Genomic DNA, 21,042 nt, shown 5'->3' with positions numbered 1-21,042 from the left:
ACAGGTCCTAGAACGCATCATTTTGGTTCCTCAAAAGCCTGGTCTGACCACAACGAAACACTTAGCAAACTAACAAGTTAAAAAAACCAGCTTTTGATTTGTGCCTCACAGCAGTGATTCCTGGAAGCAATCAAATCTTAATCAGTGAAGTGGTGAAAGGGGGGAGAGTGATTTCATGTGCATATGTTAGGACTTCATGGCTACAGAGCGGATATTCACACTGCTCTGAAACAATGGGGCTTGCTAAACACAGTTCTGCCCACCACAAGGAAAGCCTACAAGGGGTGGGGCCCCTTGTCATAGCAGCAGCACCGGCTGCCCTTCCTCTCCTAGAGTTGTACCAACACCAGCTACAGTTGAAGGCACCTGAACATGAGAAGATGGAAAAAAAAGACATCACTGGTGGTTACCCTGTGCCCATGCAGAGCCCAGGATCGGGACACCTATCACAAGCCCCTCAGCTGATATGCTGCTTGGATACCTTCTGAAATTGGCACCCATGCGCTTGACCTCACTCAAACCATTTTTTAAGTGGTGTTTTTGTTTTTAACTTCATATTAAAGTATACAAAAAGCTGACGGATGGCATGCTTGAATTAATCTCAGCCACTGGTTTTCACTCAGGCTGCATCCCAGTCCATTGTTAATTTGCACACCATGCCACCTCTGTTTGGACGCAGCTACATACAAATCAGTCTCGACCATGCTCCAATGGGAGCAGTCCAACTGGAATTACCAAGTCAGGTCCTCTCTGAACCGGAAAACAAGCAACCCAGGACAGGTTTTGCCCCAGTTATGGGCTCATCAGAAGGGTACGGCTTGTTTCCTGTGACACAGTGTGCACGGGACCCACATCTGGGCAGGCCCATCCCACTTAAGATGACACACTAAAGTATACAAAAAGTGATGGAGGGAATGCTTGAATTAATTTCAGCCACTGGTAAATACTTGAGCAGCACCCCAGCCCATTGTTATTTTCCACATTATTTCAGCTCGGTTTGGACTCAGTCATATGCAAATCATTTTTCACCCTGTTTCTCTGGGAACAGTCCAGCAGAACTGTCACTCCAGCAAGTACAGCCCAGCAGAACTGTCACTCCAGTGAGTACACTCCAGCAGAACTGCTTAGCCAGGTCTTCCCTGAATTAGAATACAAGCAACCGAGGACCAGTTTCTCCCTAGTTACGTCTCATCAGCCAGGTGTAGCTTGCTTCCAGTGACACAGTGTGCATGGGACCCACGTCTGAGTGTATCCCTCGCACCTGGGGCAACATCTTAAAGCATGTAAAAAGAGATAGATGGAATGCTTGAATTAATCTCAGCCACTAGAAATCACCCGTGCCCTTCTCAAAGAGACTCATGGGTGCTCCTGAGAAATACATAAACAATTACATACTATTCCCAACCTAGATACTGAACAAATCTCAACTAGCCATATGCCACCAAACAACCATGCAGAACAGATGGATGGAAATCACACAATCAAATGAAAAGGGCAGCCAGATTAAACAAGCACTGGCAATGCCAATAGGTCTGGCTTTAAAGGAATGCCGTAAGTTTATGTGAAGAATTACAAGAAAATAGCATGGGAATGTATGTGTTTTTGTTCAAAAACAAAGAACTGTAGAATAATATTGGTGTAGGTTAAAATGTCAGGTGACAGATGCACTTTCAAGCCAGACCTAAACATTCAAGTAGATTAATGGCTGCCCTCCTCTCTGTGCTGCTGCCAGAGAAAAGATACTTTAATAGTATTACAATGCCATGTGTGTGCCACTGAAAGTTCAAACTCAAGCAGATGGATAAAGCAACAAAATGATCAGGGCTGCGTGGAGGACAAGCACTTTTTTTGTGGAAGCACACAACGTCTCCCCAATCAAAACATGTATTCATGCTGAAAACATGTGGTGAGCCAAAGACCCTCAAGTGATGCTCACATAATTGTCTGTCGTCAGCTGTACTGTCAGGCCAGACCATAAAAGCGCTTTGGTGCCATTTTAATGGGAGAAGATACTATATACATAAAGAGAATGTAACAGGGGACAGTACGAAAGGTGTAGCAAGAGGCAAGTATAGGTAGAGTCCAACCAGATATGTTTCCTCAAAGATTTCACCACACTGGCCTCACAGTGCCTCGTCGCCAGGACGCTTCTGGAGGTGGGGACGATATGCTTTCGGACTGGTCTTCCAGGCACTCCAGTGTCTGGGGCCCTTGGTGCCCATTCACCTTTCTCCAGCCATGGGTAGAGTGCAGGTTGGCTCATCGGGGTTGCAGGCTGGGGTGCAGTGGGGAGACAGACTTACCTTCAGAGCTTTTTGAATATGACCCCTGACTCCACTGGTGTTTTTCAGGTTGATTTTCACATTATCATCTTGTTCATTAATATTGGGGAACCATGCTGGCGCAGGTTTTGTAGTCCTGGAAGTCTGTCTAAGAGCTTTCTTGGGATCCCGGCATTCACTATGTCACAGTAGTCCAGTCACGTCATATGTGGAGCCCTCGTCAGCACACTTTTTGGAGCCAAGTGTCCAGCCGCACCATCCCTGTGGCCCTGGTCAGCCTCACAGTCCAGTCCCCCATGGCTGGTACCCCACTGTACACTTTGTCACAGTAGTCCAGCTGCCCAGCTTCTCTGGCCTTCATCAGTCCAATGTGCATTATGTCACAGCAGTCCAGTCGCCCCATCTCTTGGCGCCCAGCGTACATTATTGAAATTGTAATTATAGCGGCGTTTATACAGTGCTTACTACCTCTGACGAGGCACTGAAGCGCTTTTGCAGCGAGCAGTACTCTAACCGTATAACCCAAGGTTGCTGGTAGTAGGTATTGTCAGTTTTACGAATAGAAGTAGGTTGATGGGGTTCAGGGATAAGTCATTAATGGGGAAAGGGCGAGGGGTGCCCATGTTGGTTGGTTGAGTACTCAGGTAGAGAGGAACTTAAGTGTACCTATGAGAGAGACCATGGAAGTCTGAAGGGAGGCGGGGGGAAAGTTACCCAGAGGGGAAGAAGGAGATGTGGGCTTAGAAACAGGAGTGCATGCAAAGGATTGCTATCAGATGAGAATGGCCAATTGTTGCAGTGAATAAAATCATTTTTTTGGGGGGGTATGTGTTTTTTTCTGGTGTAGAAGTGGTGGCTGGATGGAAAGCACAAGGTGTGGTGATGCGGTGTTAAGGAGGGGGGTCCTTGAAGGAGAAGAGGAGCGACGGAGGGGTCAGGAGCCTTACTAGAAGGTTCAGTAAGGGAGGAGTGAGATGTTATGGTTGTGAAGGGAGTAGGACATTGTTGGCAAGGGGTCTGCACTGAGTAGCAGCAGGCTGGCTCTCACCATCTCTGCCTAGGAGCCCTCGGCAGTGTACTCTGGGCTCCCAGCTCTTAGCTTGAGCTATGTGTCAGTAGCCCAGTCACACCTAGAGCCCTCGCCATCTCCACCTCTGGCTGGGAGCCCAGGGTACACTAGGCCTCAGTAGCCCAGTCACACCTGGAGCCCTCGCCATCTCCACCTCTGGCAGGGGCCCAGGGTACACTATGTGTCAGTAGCTCAGTCACACCTGGAGCCCTCGCCATCTCCACCTCTGGCAGGGGGCCCAGGGTACACTATGTGTCAGTAGCCCAGTCACACCTGGAGCCCTCGCCATCTCCACCTCTGGCTGGGAGCCCAGGGTACACTATGCGTCAGTAGCCCAGTCACACCTGGAGCCCTCGCCATCTCCACCACTGGCTGGGAGCCCAGAGTACACTATGTGTCAGTAGCCCAGTCACACCTGGAGCCCTCGCCATCTCCACCTCTGGCTGGGAGCCCAGGGTACACTAGTCCTCGGTACCCAGTCACACCTGGAGCCCTCGCCATCTCCACCTCTGGCTGGGAGCCCAGGGTACACTAGTCCTCAGTAGCCCAGTCACACCTGGAGCCCTCGCCATCTCCACCTCTGGCTGGGAACCCAGGGTACACTAGTCCTCGGTACCCAGTCACACCTGGAGCCATCTCCACCTCTGGCAGGGGGCCCAGGGTACACTATGTGTCAGTAGCCCAGTCACACCTGGAGCCCTCGCCATCTCCACCACTGGCTGGGGGCCCAGGGTACACTATGTGTCAGTACCCAGTCACACCTAGAGCCCTCGCCATCTCCACCACTGGCTGGGAGCCCAGGGTACACTAGGCCTCAGTAGCCCAGTCACACCTGGAGCTGGGGGCCCAGGGTACACTAGGCCTCAGTACCCAGTCACACCTGGAGCCCTCGCCATCTCACCCACTGGCTGGGAGCCCAGGGTACACTAGGCCTCAGTACCCAGTCACACCTGGAGCCCTCGCCATCTCCACCACTGGCTGGGGGCCCAGAGTACACTAGTCCTCGGTAGCCCAGTCACACCTGGAGCCCTCGCCATCTCCACCACTGGCTGGGAGCCCAAGGTACACTAGTCCTCAGTATCCAGTCACACCTGGAGCCCTCGCCATCTCCACCTCTGGCTGGGAGCCCAGAGTACACTATGTGTCAGTAGCCCAGTCACACCTGGAGCCCTCGCCATCTCCACCTCCGGCAGGGGGCTTAGGGTACACTAGGCCTCAGTAGCCCAGTCACACCTGGAGCCCTCCCCATCTCCACCTCTGGCTGGGAGCCCAGGGTACACTATGTGTCAGTAGCCCAGTCACACCTGGAGCCCTCGCCATCTCCACCTCTGGCTGGGAGCCCAGGGTACACTGTGTGTCAGTAGCCCAGTCACACCTGGAGCCCTCGCCATCTCCACCACTGGCTGGGAGCCCAGGGTACACTATGTGTCAGTACCCAGTCACACCTGGAGCCCTCGCCATCTCCACCTCTGGCTGGGAGCCCAGGGTACACTAGTCCTCAGTATCCCAGTCACACCTGGAGCCCTCGCCATCTCCACCACTGGCTGGGAGCCCAGTCACGCCTGGAGCCCTCGCCATCTCCACCACTGGCTGGGAGCCCAGGGTACACTAGTCCTCAGTAGCCCAGTCACACCAGGAGCCCTCGCCATCTCCACCACTGGCTGGGAGCCCAGGGTACACTATGTGTCAGTAGCCCAGTCACACCTGGAGCCCTCGCCATCTCCACCACTGGCTGGGAGCCCAGGGTACACTATGTGTCAGTACCCAGTCACACCTGGAGCCCTCGCCATCTCCACCTCTGGCAGGGGGCTTAGGGTACACTAGGCCTCAGTAGCCCAGTCACACCTGGAGCTCTCGCCATCTCCACCTCTGGCTGGGAGCCCAGGGTACCCTAGGCCTCAGTAGCCCAGTCACACCTGGAGCCCTCGCCATCTCCACCTCTGGCTGGGAACCCAGGGTACACTAGTCCTCAGTACCCAGTCACACCTGGAGCCCTCGCCATCTCCACCACTGGCTGGGGGGCCCAGGGTACACTAGGCCTCAGTAGCCCAGTCACGCCTGGAGCCCTCGCCATTTCCACCACTGGCTGGGGGGCCCAGGGTACACTAGGCCTCAGTAGCCCAGTCACACCTGGAGCCCTCGCCATCTCCACCTCTGGCTGGGAGCCCAGAGTACACTAGTCCTCAGTAGCCCAGTCACACCAGGAGCCCTCGCCATCTCCACCACTGGCTGGGAGCCCAGGGTACACTATGTGTCAGTAGCCCAGTCACACCTGGAGCCCTCGCCATCTCCACCACTGGCTGGGAGCCCAGAGTACACTATGTGTCAGTAGCCCAGTCACACCTGGAGCCCTCGCCATCTCCACCTCTGGCTGGGAGCCCAGAGTACACTATGTGTCAGTAGCCCAGTCACACCTGGAGCCCTCGCCATCTCCACCACTGGCTGGGAGCCCAGAGTACACTGTGTGTCAGTAGCCCAGTCACACCTGGAGCCCTCGCCATCTCCACCTCTGGCTGGGAGCCCAGGGTACACTATGTGTCAGTAGCCCAGTCACACCTGGAGCCCTCGCCATCTCCACCACTGGCTGGGAGCCCAGAGTACACTATGTGTCAGTAGCCCAGTCACACCTGGAGCCCTCGCCATCTCCACCTCTGGCTGGGAGCCCAGAGTACACTAGTCCTCAGTAGCCCAGTCACACCTGGAGCCCTCGCCATCTCCACCACTGGCTGGGAGCCCAGGGTACACTGTGTGTCAGTAGCCCAGTCACACCAGGAGCCCTCGCCATCTCCACCACTGGCTGGGAGCCCAGGGTACACTAGTCCTCAGTAGCCCAGTCACACCAGGAGCCCTCGCCATCTCCACCACTGGCTGGGAGCCCAGGGTACACTATGTGTCAGTAGCCCAGTCACACCTGGAGCCCTCGCCATCTCCACCTCTGGCTGAGGAGCCCAGGGTACACTATGTCAGTAGCCCAGTCACACCTGGAGCCCTCGCCATCTCCACCACTGGCTGGGGGCCCAGGGTACACTATGTGTCAGTACCCAGTCACACCTGGAGCCCTCGCCATCTCCACCTCTGGCAGGGGGCTTAGGGTACACTAGGCCTCAGTAGCCCAGTCACACCTGGAGCCCTCGCCATCTCCACCACTGGCTGGGAGCCCAGGGTACACTATGTGTCAGTAGCCCAGTCACACCTGGAGCCCTCGCCATCTCCACCACTGGCTGGGGGCCCAGGGTACACTAGGCCTCAGTAGCCCAGTCACACCTGGAGACCTTGCCATCTCCACCACTGGCTGGGGGCTCAGGGTACACTAGGCCTCAGTAGCCCAGTCACACCTGGAGCCCTCGCCATCTCCACCACTGGCTGGGGGCCCAGGGTACACTAGGCCTCAGTAGCCCAGTCACACCTGGAGCCCTCGCCATCTCCACCACTGGCTGGGGGCCCAGGGTACACTATGTGTCAGTAGCCCAGTCACACCTGGAGCCCCCGCCATCTCCACCTCTTGCTGGGGGCCCAGGGTACACTAGTCCTCAGTAGCCCAGTCACACCTGGAGCCCTCGCCATCTCCACCTCTGGCTGGGAGCCCAGGGTACACTAGTCCTCAGTAGCCCAGTCACACCTGGAGCCCTCGCCATCTCCACCTCTGGCTGGGGGCCCAGGGTACACTAGTCCTCAGTAGCCCAGTCACACCTGGAGCCCTCGCCATCTTCACCACTGGCTGGGAGCCCAGGGTACACTAGTCCTCAGTAGCCCAGTCACACCTGGAGCCCTCGCCATCTCCACCACTGGCTGGGAGCCCAGGGTACACTAGTCCTCAGTAGCCCAGTCACACCTGGAGCCCTCGCCATCTCCACCTCTGGCTGGGAGCCCAGGGTACACTAGGCCTCAGTACCCAGTCACACCTGGAGCCCTCGCCATCTCCACCTCTGGCTGGGAGCCCAGTCACGCCTGGAGCCCTCGCCATCTCCACCACTGGCTGGGGGGCCCAGGGTACACTAGGCCTCAGTAGCCCAGTCACACCTGGAGCCCTCGCCATCTCCACCACTGGCTGGGAGCCCAGGGTACACTAGTCCTCAGTAGCCCAGTCACACCTGGAGCCCTCGCCATCTCCACCACTGGCTGGGAGCCCAGGGTACACTAGTCCTCAGTAGCCCAGTCACACCTGGAGCCCTCGCCATCTCCACCACTGGCTGGGAGCCCAGGGTACACTAGTCCTCAGTATCCAGTCACACCTGGAGCCCTCGCCATCTCCACCACTGGCTGTGGGCCCAGAGTACACTAGTCCTCTGTAGCCCAGTCGGATGGTAGCCCAGAGTACACTATGTGTCAGTAGCCCAGTCACTCTGTCCCTGGGTCCCTCGTCATCTCCAGCCACTGGCTGGGGGCCCAGAGTACACTAGTCCTCGGTACCCAGTCACACCTGGAGCTGGGAGCCCAGGGTACACTATGTGTCAGTAGCCCAGTCACACCAGGAGCCCTCGCCATCTCCACCACTGGCTGAGAGCCCAGGGTACACTAGGCCTCAGTAGCCCAGAGCACACTGTGTGTCAGTAGCCCAGTCACTCTGTCCCTGGGCCCCTCGTTATCTCCGCCACTGTCTGGGGGCCCGGGGTACACTAGGCCTCAGTGGTCCAGCCGCCCCGTGTTTGGTGCCTCGCTGATCCGCAGGGGCGTGGCATGGTCACTTAGATGGGGGGAGGGTTGGGGGTGGGGGGGGAGCTTCAGATTTTCCGACAATCGGCCTATCATATAATCTTAAAAATGTTAAAACATATATGACAAGAAGGGCGTATGTGGGGGCTAAAGCGACAGAAGAAGATTGGTAGGGGTACTAAGTGAGGGAAAGTACAATATTTTGTAAAAATTACCAACCTTTTGAAGACTTTCAAAGGGGAGAGGAGAGACTGTGTGTGTGTTTTTGTCTGTGTGAGCAAAAATCCCTTGTGAAATCCGACAGACGAGTCACCACACGCGTCTGTAAGCACCTGTACACAACTATTTTCCAGAAAATACATTAGGGGGTGTGTAGCACTCCAACGCCCCCCACAACCCCTCCCCCCTCCGTTCCCCCATTAGTTGGTTCCCCTGATCAGAAAGCCTTCAGCACTGCCAGGTGCAAAACCACACTCATGTATTCGCAGCATTTCCACTGCCTCCTACCCTTGTGAGGCCGGGTGTGTAATAAACAGTATATTCCATGCAGTGCGTGGGGCGGGGGAGGGGATCTCACCGGCACTGCCGCCCAGGGAACCCAGACCGGCTTGTCTCCCTCCGAACAGCTTCCGGCTCTCCCGTGAAATGAGTGGGACAGGGCAGGTCTGTAAGCGGGGGGCTAGCTATCAGTGGTGCAGCAAGTACAGTGGCGCCGAGGCTGCCAGGGGGCCTCTGCACCTCAATTATAGGCGCTTTGCACTTCCCAACAGGGGTTCGTGGGCCCATCTTACATACTTGCATTAGCGACCCTTGCTACGCCACGGCCTGTAAGGGGGTCTGTGAGGCTCCCAACTGGAATGAATACAGCATGGCGGGTCTGTGAGCGGGACGGGTCTGTGAGCGGGATGGACTCTAGTTTCCCCATTGTAATGAATGGATCAGGGTGGGTCTGTGAGGGGTGGGTCTGTAAAGGACGGACTGAAGCTCCTCCATTAATCGAGGAAGACAGGCCTGTAAGTTGGAGGCGTCAGCCCCCCTCCCCCCCCCCCCCCCTTGAAATGTTCGGAGCACAAGAGGTCTGTACAAAGGACGAGGTTCAGCCCCGCGCTGAAATAAATGGACAGGACGGGTCTGAGGGACAGGTCTGTGTGTGTGGGGGGGGGGGGGGGGGGGGGGCTAGATTCCCGTTGTAATGTACTGGGCAGGACTGCTCTGTAAGGAGAGGATTGAGGGCAACTCCCCTATGAAATGCATTGGACAGGACTGGTCTGTAATAAGGATGGGTCTGCAAGAGAGGGAGGGCAGTTCCCCGATGAAATGCAATGGGCAGGACTGGTCTGTAAAAGAGATGGGTCTGTAAGAGCGGTGAAGGCATCTCCCCGTTGATATGCACTGGCCAGGGTAGGTCTATACGAGGGATGGGTCTGTATGAGGGGACAGAACGGGTATGTAAGAGGGCTTGGTCTGTAAGAGGGGATAGAACTGGTATGTGAGAGGGATGGGTCTGTAAGAGGGGGCAGAACTGGTATGTAATGGGGATGGGTCTGTAAGAGGGGATAGAACTGGTATGTAAGAGGGATGGGTCTGTAAGAGGGGACAGAACTGGTATGTAAGAGGGATGGGTCTGTAAGAGGGGACAGAACTGGTATGTAAGAGGGGAACAGAACAGGTATGTAAGAGAGAGAGAGGTCTGTAAGAGGGGACAGAACTGGCATGTAAGGGTGATAGGTCTGTAAGAAGGGACAGAACTGGTATATAAGAGGTCTGTAAGAGGGGATAGGACTGGTATGTAAGAGGGATGGGTCTGTAAGAGGGGACAGAACTGGTATGTAAGAGTGATGGGTCTGTAAGAGAGGACAGAACAGGTATGTAAGAGAGAGGTCTGTAAGAGGGGATATAACTGGTATGTAAGGGGGATAGGTCTGTAAGAAGGGACAGAACTGGTATATAAGAGAGAGAGGTCTGTAAGAGGGGACAGAACTGGTATGTAAGAGTGATGGATCTGCGAGAGGGGATAGAATTTGCAAGAGAGATGTGTCTGTGAGAGGGGACAGAATTGGTATGCAAGAGAGATGGGTCTGTAAAAGGGGACAAAACTGGTATGTAAGAGGGATGGGTCTGTAAGAAGGGACAGAACAGGTATGTAAGAGGGATGGGTCTGTAAGAAGGGACAGAACAAGCATGTAAAAGAGATGGGTCTGTAAGAGGGGACAGAACAGGTATGCAAGGGGGATGGGTCTGCAAGGGTGCAGGGCAGTTCCCCGATTAAATGCACTGGGCATGAGTGATCTGTAAGGGGGCGGGTGTGTAAAGGGGGCAGCTCCCCGTTGAAACGCGCTGGACAGGACCGGTCTGTAAGAGGGGTTTCGCAGCTCCCCGCTGAAACGCACGGACGGGGTCACAACAAGAAACATTGCCACAGTGCACTGAGACTGGACTTCTGAGGCTGTGAACACCCACTGTCCACCCCCTGCACAGGCCCCGCCCCTCCTTGCACGCACGTGTGTCTCACAGCCCCTCACCTGGACGCCACAAGCACCGGGAGGTGGGGGGTGCACCTGTTCGAATTAACTCAATTACTACCACACCAAGGAGCAGTTATGAAACAGATTATTTGTGTAATTTCACACGAGTCAGATAGGGCGACCCCTCGGTTTGTGGTCCCACCCTCATTTGGGAGTCCGGGTGCATTTTCCGGGGGGGGGGGGGGGGGGTAAGAGTGACTAAACATACTTTATAAAAGGCTCCGATTATAAAATACAGATCCTAGGCGCTACGGTGCGCCCCAAACAAGTGATTACAACACTATCACAACTCTGACATCACAAACACACAGCATGGTTTGAGGGAGTTCCTGTTCGTATAAAAAGTACAAAACACACAAGGGGTGGGGGGCTCTGGGGTAGGTAAGGGGTGTCACTCACTGCGGGTCCTTGCGTCTCCCTACGGTTCCCATGACCAGGCTGTCGGCGGCTCCTGCTGCGCCCTGCCGGTATCCCATGCTGAACAGCAGCCCGGGCGGGAGTGTGTGGACACCGGGAGCATCCCAAGCCTGGGGAGGGAGGACAGCCCCGCCCTGCGGAGAGAGAGGAAGGGAGCACCGGAGAGAGGGAGGCAGGGCCCGCCTAGCGCCGAGAGGCGGGGAGAGAGCGCACGGCCCCTCCTGGAGAGAGAGAGAGCGCGCACGGCCCCACCTAGCGCCCAGAAGGGGAGAGAGAGCGCACAGCCCCTCCCTGAGTGAGAGACACAAAGCACAGCTCTGTCCGGAAGAGAGGGCGAGAGAGCGCTCCGGTCCACCCCGTGGGGGAAAGGAGGGATGCGGCCCGCCCTGGGGAGAGAGTGCCACCTCAAGAAGCGGAGAGCGCCGGAGAGGAAGGACGAGCCCTCCCTCACTTCGAGAGAGTCAGTGCACTGAGGGCGCATCCGCCCACCCCACAGAGAGGGAGGTGTGAGCGAGAGGAAGAGAGGGAGGCTGTGTAACAGGGACAGAGAGCGGGGAGTATGTCTGAGAGAAAGTGTGCGTAAGTGTATGTGTGGAGGGCGTGCTAGAGCCAGGGTATGTGCGAGCGGGTGTGTGAAAGAGTGTACGTGAGTGTGTGTTAGAGTCAGTGTGTGCGCGCGCAGGTGTGTGAAAGAGTGTACCTGAGTGTGTGTGAGAGGGTGTGTTAGTGTGTGCGCGCGCGCAGGTGTGTGAAAGAGTGTACCTGAGTGTGTGTGAGAGAGGGTGTGTTAGTGTGTGTGCGCAGGTGTGTGAAAGACTACGTGTGTAAGTCAGTGTGTGTGCGCAGGTGCGTGAAAGACTGTACGTGTGTGTGATAGTGTGTGTGTAAGAGCCAGTGTGTGTGCGCGGGTGTGTAAAAGAGTGCACCTGAGTGTGTGTTAGTCAGTGTGTGTGTGTGTGTGTGCGCGCGCGCAGGTGTGTGAAAGAGTACATGTGTGCCAGAGGGTGTGTTAGAGTCAGTGTGTGTGCCCAGGTGTGTGAAAGATTACGTGTGTGTGAGAGTGTGTGTGTGTAAGAGTCAGTGTATGTGCGCAGGTGTGTGAAAGAGTGCACCTGAGTGTCTGTTAGAGTCAGTGTGTGTGCGCAGGTGTGTGAAAGAGTACATGTGTGTGAGAGGGTGTGTTAGAGTCAGTGTGTGTGCGCAGGTGAGTGAAAGTGTACGTGTGTGTGAGAGTGTGTGTAAGTCAGTGTGTGTGTGCAGGTGTGTGAAAGAGTGTGTGAGAGTGTGTGTAAGAGTCAGTGTGTGCGCGCAGGTGTGTGAAAGAGTGTACCTGAGTGTGTGTGAGAGGGTGTGTTAGAGTCAGTGTGTGTGCGCACAGGTGTGTGAAAGAGTGTACCTGAGTGTGTGTTAGAGTCAGTGTGTGTGCGCAGGTGTGTGAAAGATTGTACGTGTGTGTTAGTGTGTGTGTGTGCGCAGGTGTGTGAAAGTGTACCTGAGTCAGTGTGAGAGTGTGTGTTGGAGTCAGTTTGTGTGTGCGCGCGTGGGTGTGTGAAAGAGTGTACGCACGTGTGTGTGTTAGTGTGTGTGTGTGCGCACAGGTATGTGAAAGAGTGTAACTGACTGTGTGAGTGGGTGTGTTAGTCAGTGAGTGTGCGCGCAGGTTTGTGAAAGAGTGTACATGAGTGTGTGTGAGAGGATGTGTTATGTGCGTGCAGGTGTGGGAAAGAATGTAGCTGAGTGTGTGTGAGAGGGTGTGTTAGTGTGTGTGCGCGCAGGTGTGTGAAAGAGTACGTGTGTGTGAGAGGGTGTGTTGGTGTGCGCGCGCAGGTGTGTGAAAGAGTGTGCCTGAGTGTGTGAGAGAGGGTGTGTTGGAGTCGGTGTGTGTGCGTACAGGTGTGTGAAAGAGTGTACGCGAGTGTGTGTGTGAGAGGGTGTGTTAGTCAGTGTGTGCGCAAAGGTGTGTGAAAGAGTGTACCTGAGTGTGTGTGAGAGGGTGTGTTAGAGTCAGTGTGTGTGCGCACAGGTGTGTGAAAGAGTGTACCTGAGTGTGTGTAAGAGTCAGTGTGTGTGCGCAGGTGTGTGAAAGATTGTACGTGTGTGTTAGTGTGTGTGTGTGCGCAGGTGTGTGAAAGTGTACCTGAGTCAGTGTGAGAGTGTGTGTTGGAGTCAGTTTGTGTGTGCGCGCGTGGGTGTGTGAAAGAGTGTACGCACGTGTGTGTGTTAGTGTGTGTGCGCACAGGTATGTGAAAGAGTGTAACTGACTGTGTGAGTGGGTGTGTTAGTCAGTGAGTGTGCGCGCAGGTTTGTGAAAGAGTGTACATGAGTGTGTGTGTGAGAGGATGTTATGTGCGTGCAGGTGTGGGAAAGAATGTAGCTGAGTGTGTGTGAGAGGGTGTGTTAGTGTGTGTGCGCGCAGGTGTGTGAAAGAGTACGTGTGTGTGAGAGGGCGTGTTGGTGTGCGCGCGCAGGTGTGTGAAAGAGTGTGCCTGAGTGTGTGTGAGAGGGTGTGTTGGAGTCGGTGTGTGTGCGTACAGGTGTGTGAAAGAGTGTACGCGAGTGTGTGTGTGAGAGGGTGTGTTAGTCAGTGTGTGCGCAAAGGTGTGTGAAAGAGTGTACGTGAGTGTGTGAGAGAGTGTGTTGGAGTCAGTGTGTGAGAGGGTGTGTGAAAGTGTACGCGAGTGTGTGTGTGAGAGAGAGTGTGTTAGGGTCAGTGTGTGCGCGCACCAGTGTGAGGGAGGTGCGTTAGTTTTCGAGTGTGTGCGAGCGTGTAGATTCAGTGCATGTGCATGCACGTGTGTGAAAGGACGTGTGAGAGGGTTGCCCGGGGAAGGAGGCGCAGAGCGTTGGTGACCTCTGCTCCGTCTCCCCCCATCCTATCTCTTCCTCCCCCACCTTCCTCTCCCTTCTGCACTCCCACAGTCTGCCCTCCCCCTCTCAGCCAGAGCCCTTTCAAAGCGGGGCTAAAGCGGGACATTGCCCGGCCCCCCACTTTCAAAGGCCCCTAACTAACTCCCTAAGGCAGTGGTCTTCAAACTTATTAATGCCGCGCCCCCGTAAAAAATAAAAATATTGGGCCCCCCTTCAGAATTTTTCACAATTATTTTATAAAGATGGAAATGTTTAAATATGTTTAGACTTATTTAAACATTGCAGTTAAGTAATGTTACCTTTTAAAAATTGCAATAACATGCTTCTGCTTAAAACAAAGGCCCGTTATAGGTAGAATGCTTCTTTTGGGCAGAGTCTGGCGCCCCCCCTGGGATCACTTGAGGCCCCCCTAGGGGGCCCGCCCCCCAGTTTGAAGACCCTTGCCCTAAGGCCAATAACAAAGCAAAACTCACTCTCTACTTCCTCAATGTCTCTCCCTCTCAACCACTAGACTGTCTCTCACTAGCTGCCCCCCCACTCTCCACCTTTTAATCAACCACACTCTGTCTCTCCGCATCCTTTCTTTTCTTCCTTGCTCACTCCTCTCTTTCTACCTCTCTGTCTACCTCAATGTAGCCTCCTCTTACCCCTGCCTCTCCCTCTTTCTATTTTACCTTTCTCTACTTCATCTGTCTTGTGCACTTCATTTTTATCCTTTATCTCCTCTCTACGTCACCAGTCCTCCTCTTCGATTCCTGCCCTTCTCTTTAGCCCCCTCCTCCATTCAACCCTCTTCCTAGGTCTATGTTGGCGCGTTCTACCACCTTCTACTCGGTGCTTAATTTGTGCCGGTATCTGCAGGTGCTCGGCACCAGCACTTGTTTCTTAACACCGGCCCATATTTATGACAGTCCACCACATGGTGGCGCTGACAGTCTGTTCTTTAAAGAACGATGTGTAACAGTTGCCTGTGCTGGCATGAACTGTACGTAGGTGGTGAACGCTGCATTGGGCTCCTGAGAAATTCATGTGTCCAGGCACTTACTTGTTCACAAATTAAGCACTGCTCCTACTTCACCTCCCTCCACCACCCTCTACTGCTAATCTCTGCCTAAGCTATCTTTCTGTTTCACATCTGTCTCCTTACTCCCCCTCACCTCTTCTCCCACAGCTTCAGCTTTTTCCCCCTCTACATTTCCATGTACCTGTCCCATCTTTCTGTTCATAGTCTCTCTACCTCACCTCTGTCTACCTCACATCCCTTTCAGTACCACATTTCCATCCCAGAGTCTCTCACAACCTCACAGTTCTCTCGTCCACTTTCTATTTCTACATCTCTGCCTCTCAATGCTTTCTCCCCACCTCAACTCTCTCTGCCGCAACCCTCTCGACATCACAGGGGTTTGTTTCCATCTCACCACCCCATCTCTCTCCTCCATCCACTCACGATCTCTCATCCTCATCTCTCTTTACTTCACATCTGTCTCTCCAGGCCTCGCCTCTCTCTTAGCTTCACCACTCCCTCCCTGTCTCATTCTCTCTTTGCCATACACCTCTCTCACTATTTCCCCTCTACTCTACCACCCTCTCACTACCTCACCTCTCAATTTACCTCGACGGGAGAGGATGTGGCTTAACCGTCCGAGTCGCTGACACCAACTCCGAGTCTCGGCGTCGGCTCAACATCCTGCGATTCTGGGCAAACCACTTAATTTCCCCATGCCTACAACTCAGCGCCTTGACACCCGCACGGGTGATTTGCCACGCTTTACAAATCCTCTATTTATTGATTTATTTATTTATTAACTCCCCGCCTGTCCACCACCCCTCGCTCTCTTTTATGCCTATGTCCCTACCTTCTTCCTTTCTGGTCACCTCTAGATCGCTGACTTTACCTCTTTCTCTCTATCATTCTCTCTCTTTCGCTCTCTCATGTCCGTAGACGGATGTTTTTATTTCAGTGCGTACTCTCTACTTCACCTCTCTTTGTGTACATGTGAGCTCCTACCTCGCCCTCATTCCCTGCCTCTGTATCACCCTCATCTCTTTCTGTATCTCTTCTCCCTACGTCACCTCCATCTTTAAACCACATCTCTCTCTGCTCTTCACGCCTCTCTCTGCCACAACACTCGTTATGTGACCTGTATTTGTACACCTCACTTCTCATTGTGCTCTTCTCTCTATCCAACCACTCTCTCTTTACCTTTATCCCTCCATACTTCTCCCAATACCTCACTCGTCTACCTTGTGTAGGAACGTACCATCTTGCCTGGCATGTTACCCCCATTTTTCACTGTATATATGTTGTTTTAGTTGTATGTGTCACTGGGACCCTGGTAACCCAGGGCCCCAGTGCTCATAAGTGTGCCTGAATGTGTTACCTGTGTAGTGACTAACTGTCTCACTGAGGCTCTGCTAATCAGAACCTCAGTGGTTATGCTCTCTCATTTCTTTCCAAATTGTCACTGACAGGCTAGTGACCATTTTTACCAATTTATATTGGCTTACTGGAACACCCTTATAATTCCCTAGTATATGGTACTGAGGTACCCAGGGTATTGGGGTTCCAGGAGATCCCTATGGGCTGCAGCATTTCTTTTGCCACCCATAGGGAGCTCTGACAATTCTTACACAGGCCTGCCACTGCAGCCTGAGTGAAATAACGTCCACGTTATTTCACAGCCATTTACCACTGCACTTAAGTAACTTGTATATCACCTATATGTCTAACCTTTACCTGGTAAAGGTTGGGTGCTAAGTTACTTAGTGTGTGGGCACCCTGGCACTAGCCAAGGTGCCCCCACATTGTTCAGGGCCAATTCCCAGGACTTTGTGAGTGCGGGGACACCATTACACGCGTGCACTACATATAGGTCACTACCTATGTGTAGCTTCACAATGGTAACTCCGAATATGGCCATGTAACATGTCTAAGATCATGGAATTCCCCCCTCTATGCCATCCTGGCATTGTTGGTGCAATCCCATGATCCCACGGGTCTCTAGCACAGACCCTGGCACTGCCAAACTGCCTTTCCCGGGGTTTCACTGCAGCTGCTGCTGCTGCCAACCCCTCAGACAGGTTTCTGCCCTCCTGGGGTCCAGCCAGGCCTGGCCCAGGAAGGCAGAACAAAGGACTTCCTCAGAGAGAGGGTGTTACACCCTCTCCCTTTGGAAAATGGTGTTAGGGCTGGGGAGGAGTAGCCTCCCCCAGCCTCTGGAAATGCTTTCATGGGCACAGATGGTGCCCATTTCTGCAGAAGCCAGTCTACACCGGTTCAGGGATCCCCCAGCCCTGCTCTGGCGCGAAACTGGACAAAGGAAAGGGGAGTGACCACTCCCCTGACCTGCACCTCCCCTGGGAGGTGCCCAGAGCTCCTCCAGTGTGCTCCAGACCTCTGCCATCTTGGAAACAGAGGTGCTGCTGGCACACTGGACTGCTCTGAGTGGCCAGTGCCAGCAGGTGACATCAGAGACTCCTGATAGGCTCCTTCAGGTGTTGCTAGCCTATCCTCTCTCCTAAGTAGCCAAACCCTCTTTTCTGGCTATTTAGGGTCTCTGTCTTTGGGGATTCCTTAGATAACGAATGCAAGAGCTCATCCGAGTTCCTCTGCATCTCTCTCTTCACCTTCTGCCAAGGAATCGACTGCTGACCGCGCTGGAAGCCTGCAAAACTGCAACAAAGTAGCGTAGACGACTACTGCAACTCTGTAACGCTGATCCTGCCGCCTTCTCGACTGCTTTCCTGGTGGTGCATGCTGTGGGGGTAGTCTGCCTCCTCTCTGCACTAGAAGCTCTGAAGAAATCTCCCGTGGGTCGACGGAATCGTCCCCCTGCAACCGCAGGCACCAAAGAACTGCATCACCGGTACCCTGGGTCTCCTCTCAGCACGACGAGCGAGGTCCCTTGATTCCAGCAACTCTGTCCAAGTGACTCTCACAGTCCAGTGACTCTTCAGTCCAAGTTTGGTGGAGGTAAGTCCTTGCGTCCCCACGCCAGACTGCATTGCTGGGAACTGCGACTTTTGCAGCTACTCCGGCCTCTGTGCACTTCCGGCGGAAATCCTTTGTGCACAGCCAAGCCTGGGTCCACAGCACTCTAACCTGCATTGCACGACCTTCTAAGTTGTCCTCCGGCGACGTGGGACTCCTTTGTGCGACTTCGGGTGTGCACCGTTTCACTCCACTTCGTAGTGCCTGTTCTGGCACTTCTACGGGTGCTGCCTGCTTCTGAGAGGGCTCCTTGTCTTGCTCGATGCCCCCTCTGTCCCCAGACGCAATTGGCGACATCCTGGTCCCTCCTGGGCCACAGCAGCATCCAAAAACCCTAACCACACGACTTGCAGCTAGCAAGGCTTGTTTGCGGTCTTTCTTCAGGAAAACACTTCTGCACGACTCTCCACAGCGTGGGGCATCCATCCTCCAAAGGGGAAGTCTCTAGCCCTTGTCGTTCCCGCAGAATCTTCAGCTTCTACAGTCCAGTAGCAGCTTCTTTGCACCCACAGCTGGCATTCCTGGGCATCTGCCCATCTCTGACTTTTGGACTTGGTCCACTTGTTCCACAGGTACCCTCGTTTGGAAATCCATCGTTGTTGCATTGCTGATTTGTGTCTTTCCTGCAGAATTCCCCTATCACGACTTCTGTGCTCTTTGGGGAACTTTAGTGCACTTTGCCCTCACTTTTCAGGGTCTTGGGGTGGGCTATTTTTCTAACCCTAACTGTTTTCTTACAGTCCCAGCGACCCTCTACAAGGTCACATAGGTTTGGGGTCCATTCGTGGTTCGCATTCCACTTTTGGAGTATATGGTTTGTGTTGCCCCTATCCCTATGTGTCCCCATTGCATCCTATTGTAACTATACATTGTTTGGACTGTTTTCTAATACTATTACTGCATATTTTGGTATTGTGTACATATATCTTGTGTATATTTGCTATCCTCATATTGAGGGTACTCACTGAGATACTTTTGGCATATTGTCATAAAAATAAAGTACCTTTATTTTTAGTATATCTGTGTATTGTGTTTGCTTATGATATTGTGCATATGACACTAGTGGTACTGTAGGAGCTTCACTCGTCTCCTAGTTCAGCCTAAGCTGCTCTGCTAAGCTACCATTATCTATCAGCCTAAGCTGCTAGACACCCTATACACTAATAAGGGATACCTGGGCCTGGTGCAAGGTGTAAGTACCCCTTGGTACTCACTACAAGCCAGTCCAGCCTCCTACACCTTCATCCTCCTGTTTTTACCTCTGACTTAAATCTTTCTTCTTTACCTCTCTCCCTCAACCCCAGGTGCGCCTCACCACTCTTGCTTTCTCTTCAATTTTTCTCCCTGTGTCTTCCTTGCTTTAACATCTTCCTTACCTCACTACCTCATTCTCTAGCCCAGTAATACTCAAAGTACGGCAGAGGGGCTGTTTGCTGCTCCCCCACATCCTGAACTCATGTACTTCCGGTTCACTTAATGTGATCCTGAAGAAAAAGGAGGCAAAGTGAAAACTAAAACAAGTGCCTAGGGTCACACAGTTTGGTCAAGCGGGGAAGCCAGGATTGAGCCCAGGTTTTCTGGTTTCAAATTGTGCACTTCAGCCACTAGATGTACATGCTTTGCTTCCTGTACGCCCACCTCACACATCCCCTTCTCACATCCCGGCCCATCCCAGCCGCCACCCTCTGGCATTAGTGCGGCCCTCAGTCACACCACAGACCATACTTTGTGGCCCCTGGTGAAATGTTTGCGAGTGCCCATGATTGACCAGTTCTTCTTTTTCTCCCTTCACTTTATATCTTCACCTCACTCACCTATTCCTCTAACTTTACCTTTGTCTCCAATTCCCTTTCCATGGAATTCTCTAAATCTCCCTGTACCATTCTCTTTAACTCTGTCCCTCTCCTGTCTCCAGGCCCTCTCGTTTCCTTTACTCAGCAGAAGCAGGGATCACAGGCTAGCCAGAGAGGGGTACACATATAAAGATGAGTGGGGAGACCAGGGGAAGGGACTAGAGAAGCAAAATTGTTAGATTTCACCTGATGGAACAGGGAAAATCCTCTGATTAATTCTTTGATTTTCTCTTTTGCAGCAAGAATGCCAATTGTGAAGGGTGGTTTATTTGTGATTACAAATGTCTGCCAATTAAATACATAACACCAAGATCTAGGTGCAGGTGACTTATTTTAATATTAACCACATGCTTTCCAAAGATCCATCAAGCCACCCTTACCTTTCCAACGAGAGAAATACGGAATTACATGTAAAATATTAATATTGTAAGAAAAACTAGGTTCAAGCAGAAAGAAATAACTTCACCAATTCTAATTTAAACTTTGATGCTGTTTTGCTGGCAGACTGTGGAAAACTTGAGTCTCGTTTAGCTGAAAAGGGGTAATAAATGTCTATTTGTCCAACCCGGAGTCAAAAAGTATGTCTTTTCTGTGGTCCCAAAAACCTTAAAAATGCCCTCCCTCTATATATCGTGGTGCAGCCATGCACGCCTCGTCTCATTCTACACTGGTGCTGGAACAATTTTCCGAGAAGGCTGCTGCCATCAATGTTACATTACTGACGTCACTGGGGCTGTGAAAAATCAGAGAACAAGAACAGCAAATGAGCATCGCCCATTCCGGAAAAGAGTGGTGTGGTAGTTACAAGACATCGCTTTGGAGTATAGTTTTGCAAATATATGATTTAAGCAGGGTGTGGCAGTGCACTGTATTTTACAGACAATACATTTTCCATTGAAATGGGCACAAAATTCACGTTGAAATACAGTTTTACTGATAAAATATATAGTGTACAAATGATGTGTGTGGTAATCAGGTTTCAACAAATATTTATTATTTGTTCATCACCAAGTAAATTGTCTTAATTTGGTTTGATCATATTAAAAACTTTGTTTCCATCACACGTCAGAATTACAAAAATGCTCTTCATTTGTGCTTTCCTAATTGCTGGCATATATTTTGAAATAGTTGCACATTTCGTTTACAGGTATTTACATTTGTTGTGTGTTGAAAAAAAAAACTGACATCCTACAGCATTTCTCTTCACACTCCCTGTACCCAGGCAAGATTGTCAGATAGTCCATTTTACAAAATCCTCTAGCTTTGGAGTCAGAGAAAGAAAAGTACACACCAGTCTCCATGTTAAAATAATAAGCATTGATTTGACAGAAGATACAGTGACCTTTGACCCCTATCTTTAAACACACAGCTAGTGTGACACGAT

The 21,042-nt window shown here is 52.7% G+C and overlaps 1 protein-coding gene across 2 annotated transcripts in view; it reads right to left on the bottom strand.

Annotated features, from left to right (window-relative positions):
• RASGRP1 (RAS guanyl releasing protein 1) overlaps positions 1–11,375 on the bottom strand; it is a 217,171-nt gene extending 205,796 nt beyond the window's left edge. Inside the window, exon 1 of one of the 2 annotated variants that reach the window (XM_069209007.1) lies at positions 10,929–11,375. In XM_069209007.1, coding sequence (XP_069065108.1) covers positions 10,929–11,005 — 77 coding nt within the window. In that variant the 5' untranslated portion in view covers positions 11,006–11,375. The remainder of the gene's footprint in view (positions 1–10,928) is intronic. The other variant, XM_069209005.1, reaches the window with a different exon arrangement.
• Between the last annotated feature and the right edge of the window lie 9,667 nt (positions 11,376–21,042).

Source organism: Pleurodeles waltl, chromosome 9 (assembly GCF_031143425.1).
Source record: "Pleurodeles waltl isolate 20211129_DDA chromosome 9, aPleWal1.hap1.20221129, whole genome shotgun sequence".
Lineage (NCBI taxonomy): Eukaryota > Metazoa > Chordata > Amphibia > Caudata > Salamandridae > Pleurodeles > Pleurodeles waltl.
The sequence above is the reverse complement of the archived record's forward strand: the minus strand, read 5'-3'. Positions and strand labels throughout refer to the sequence as shown.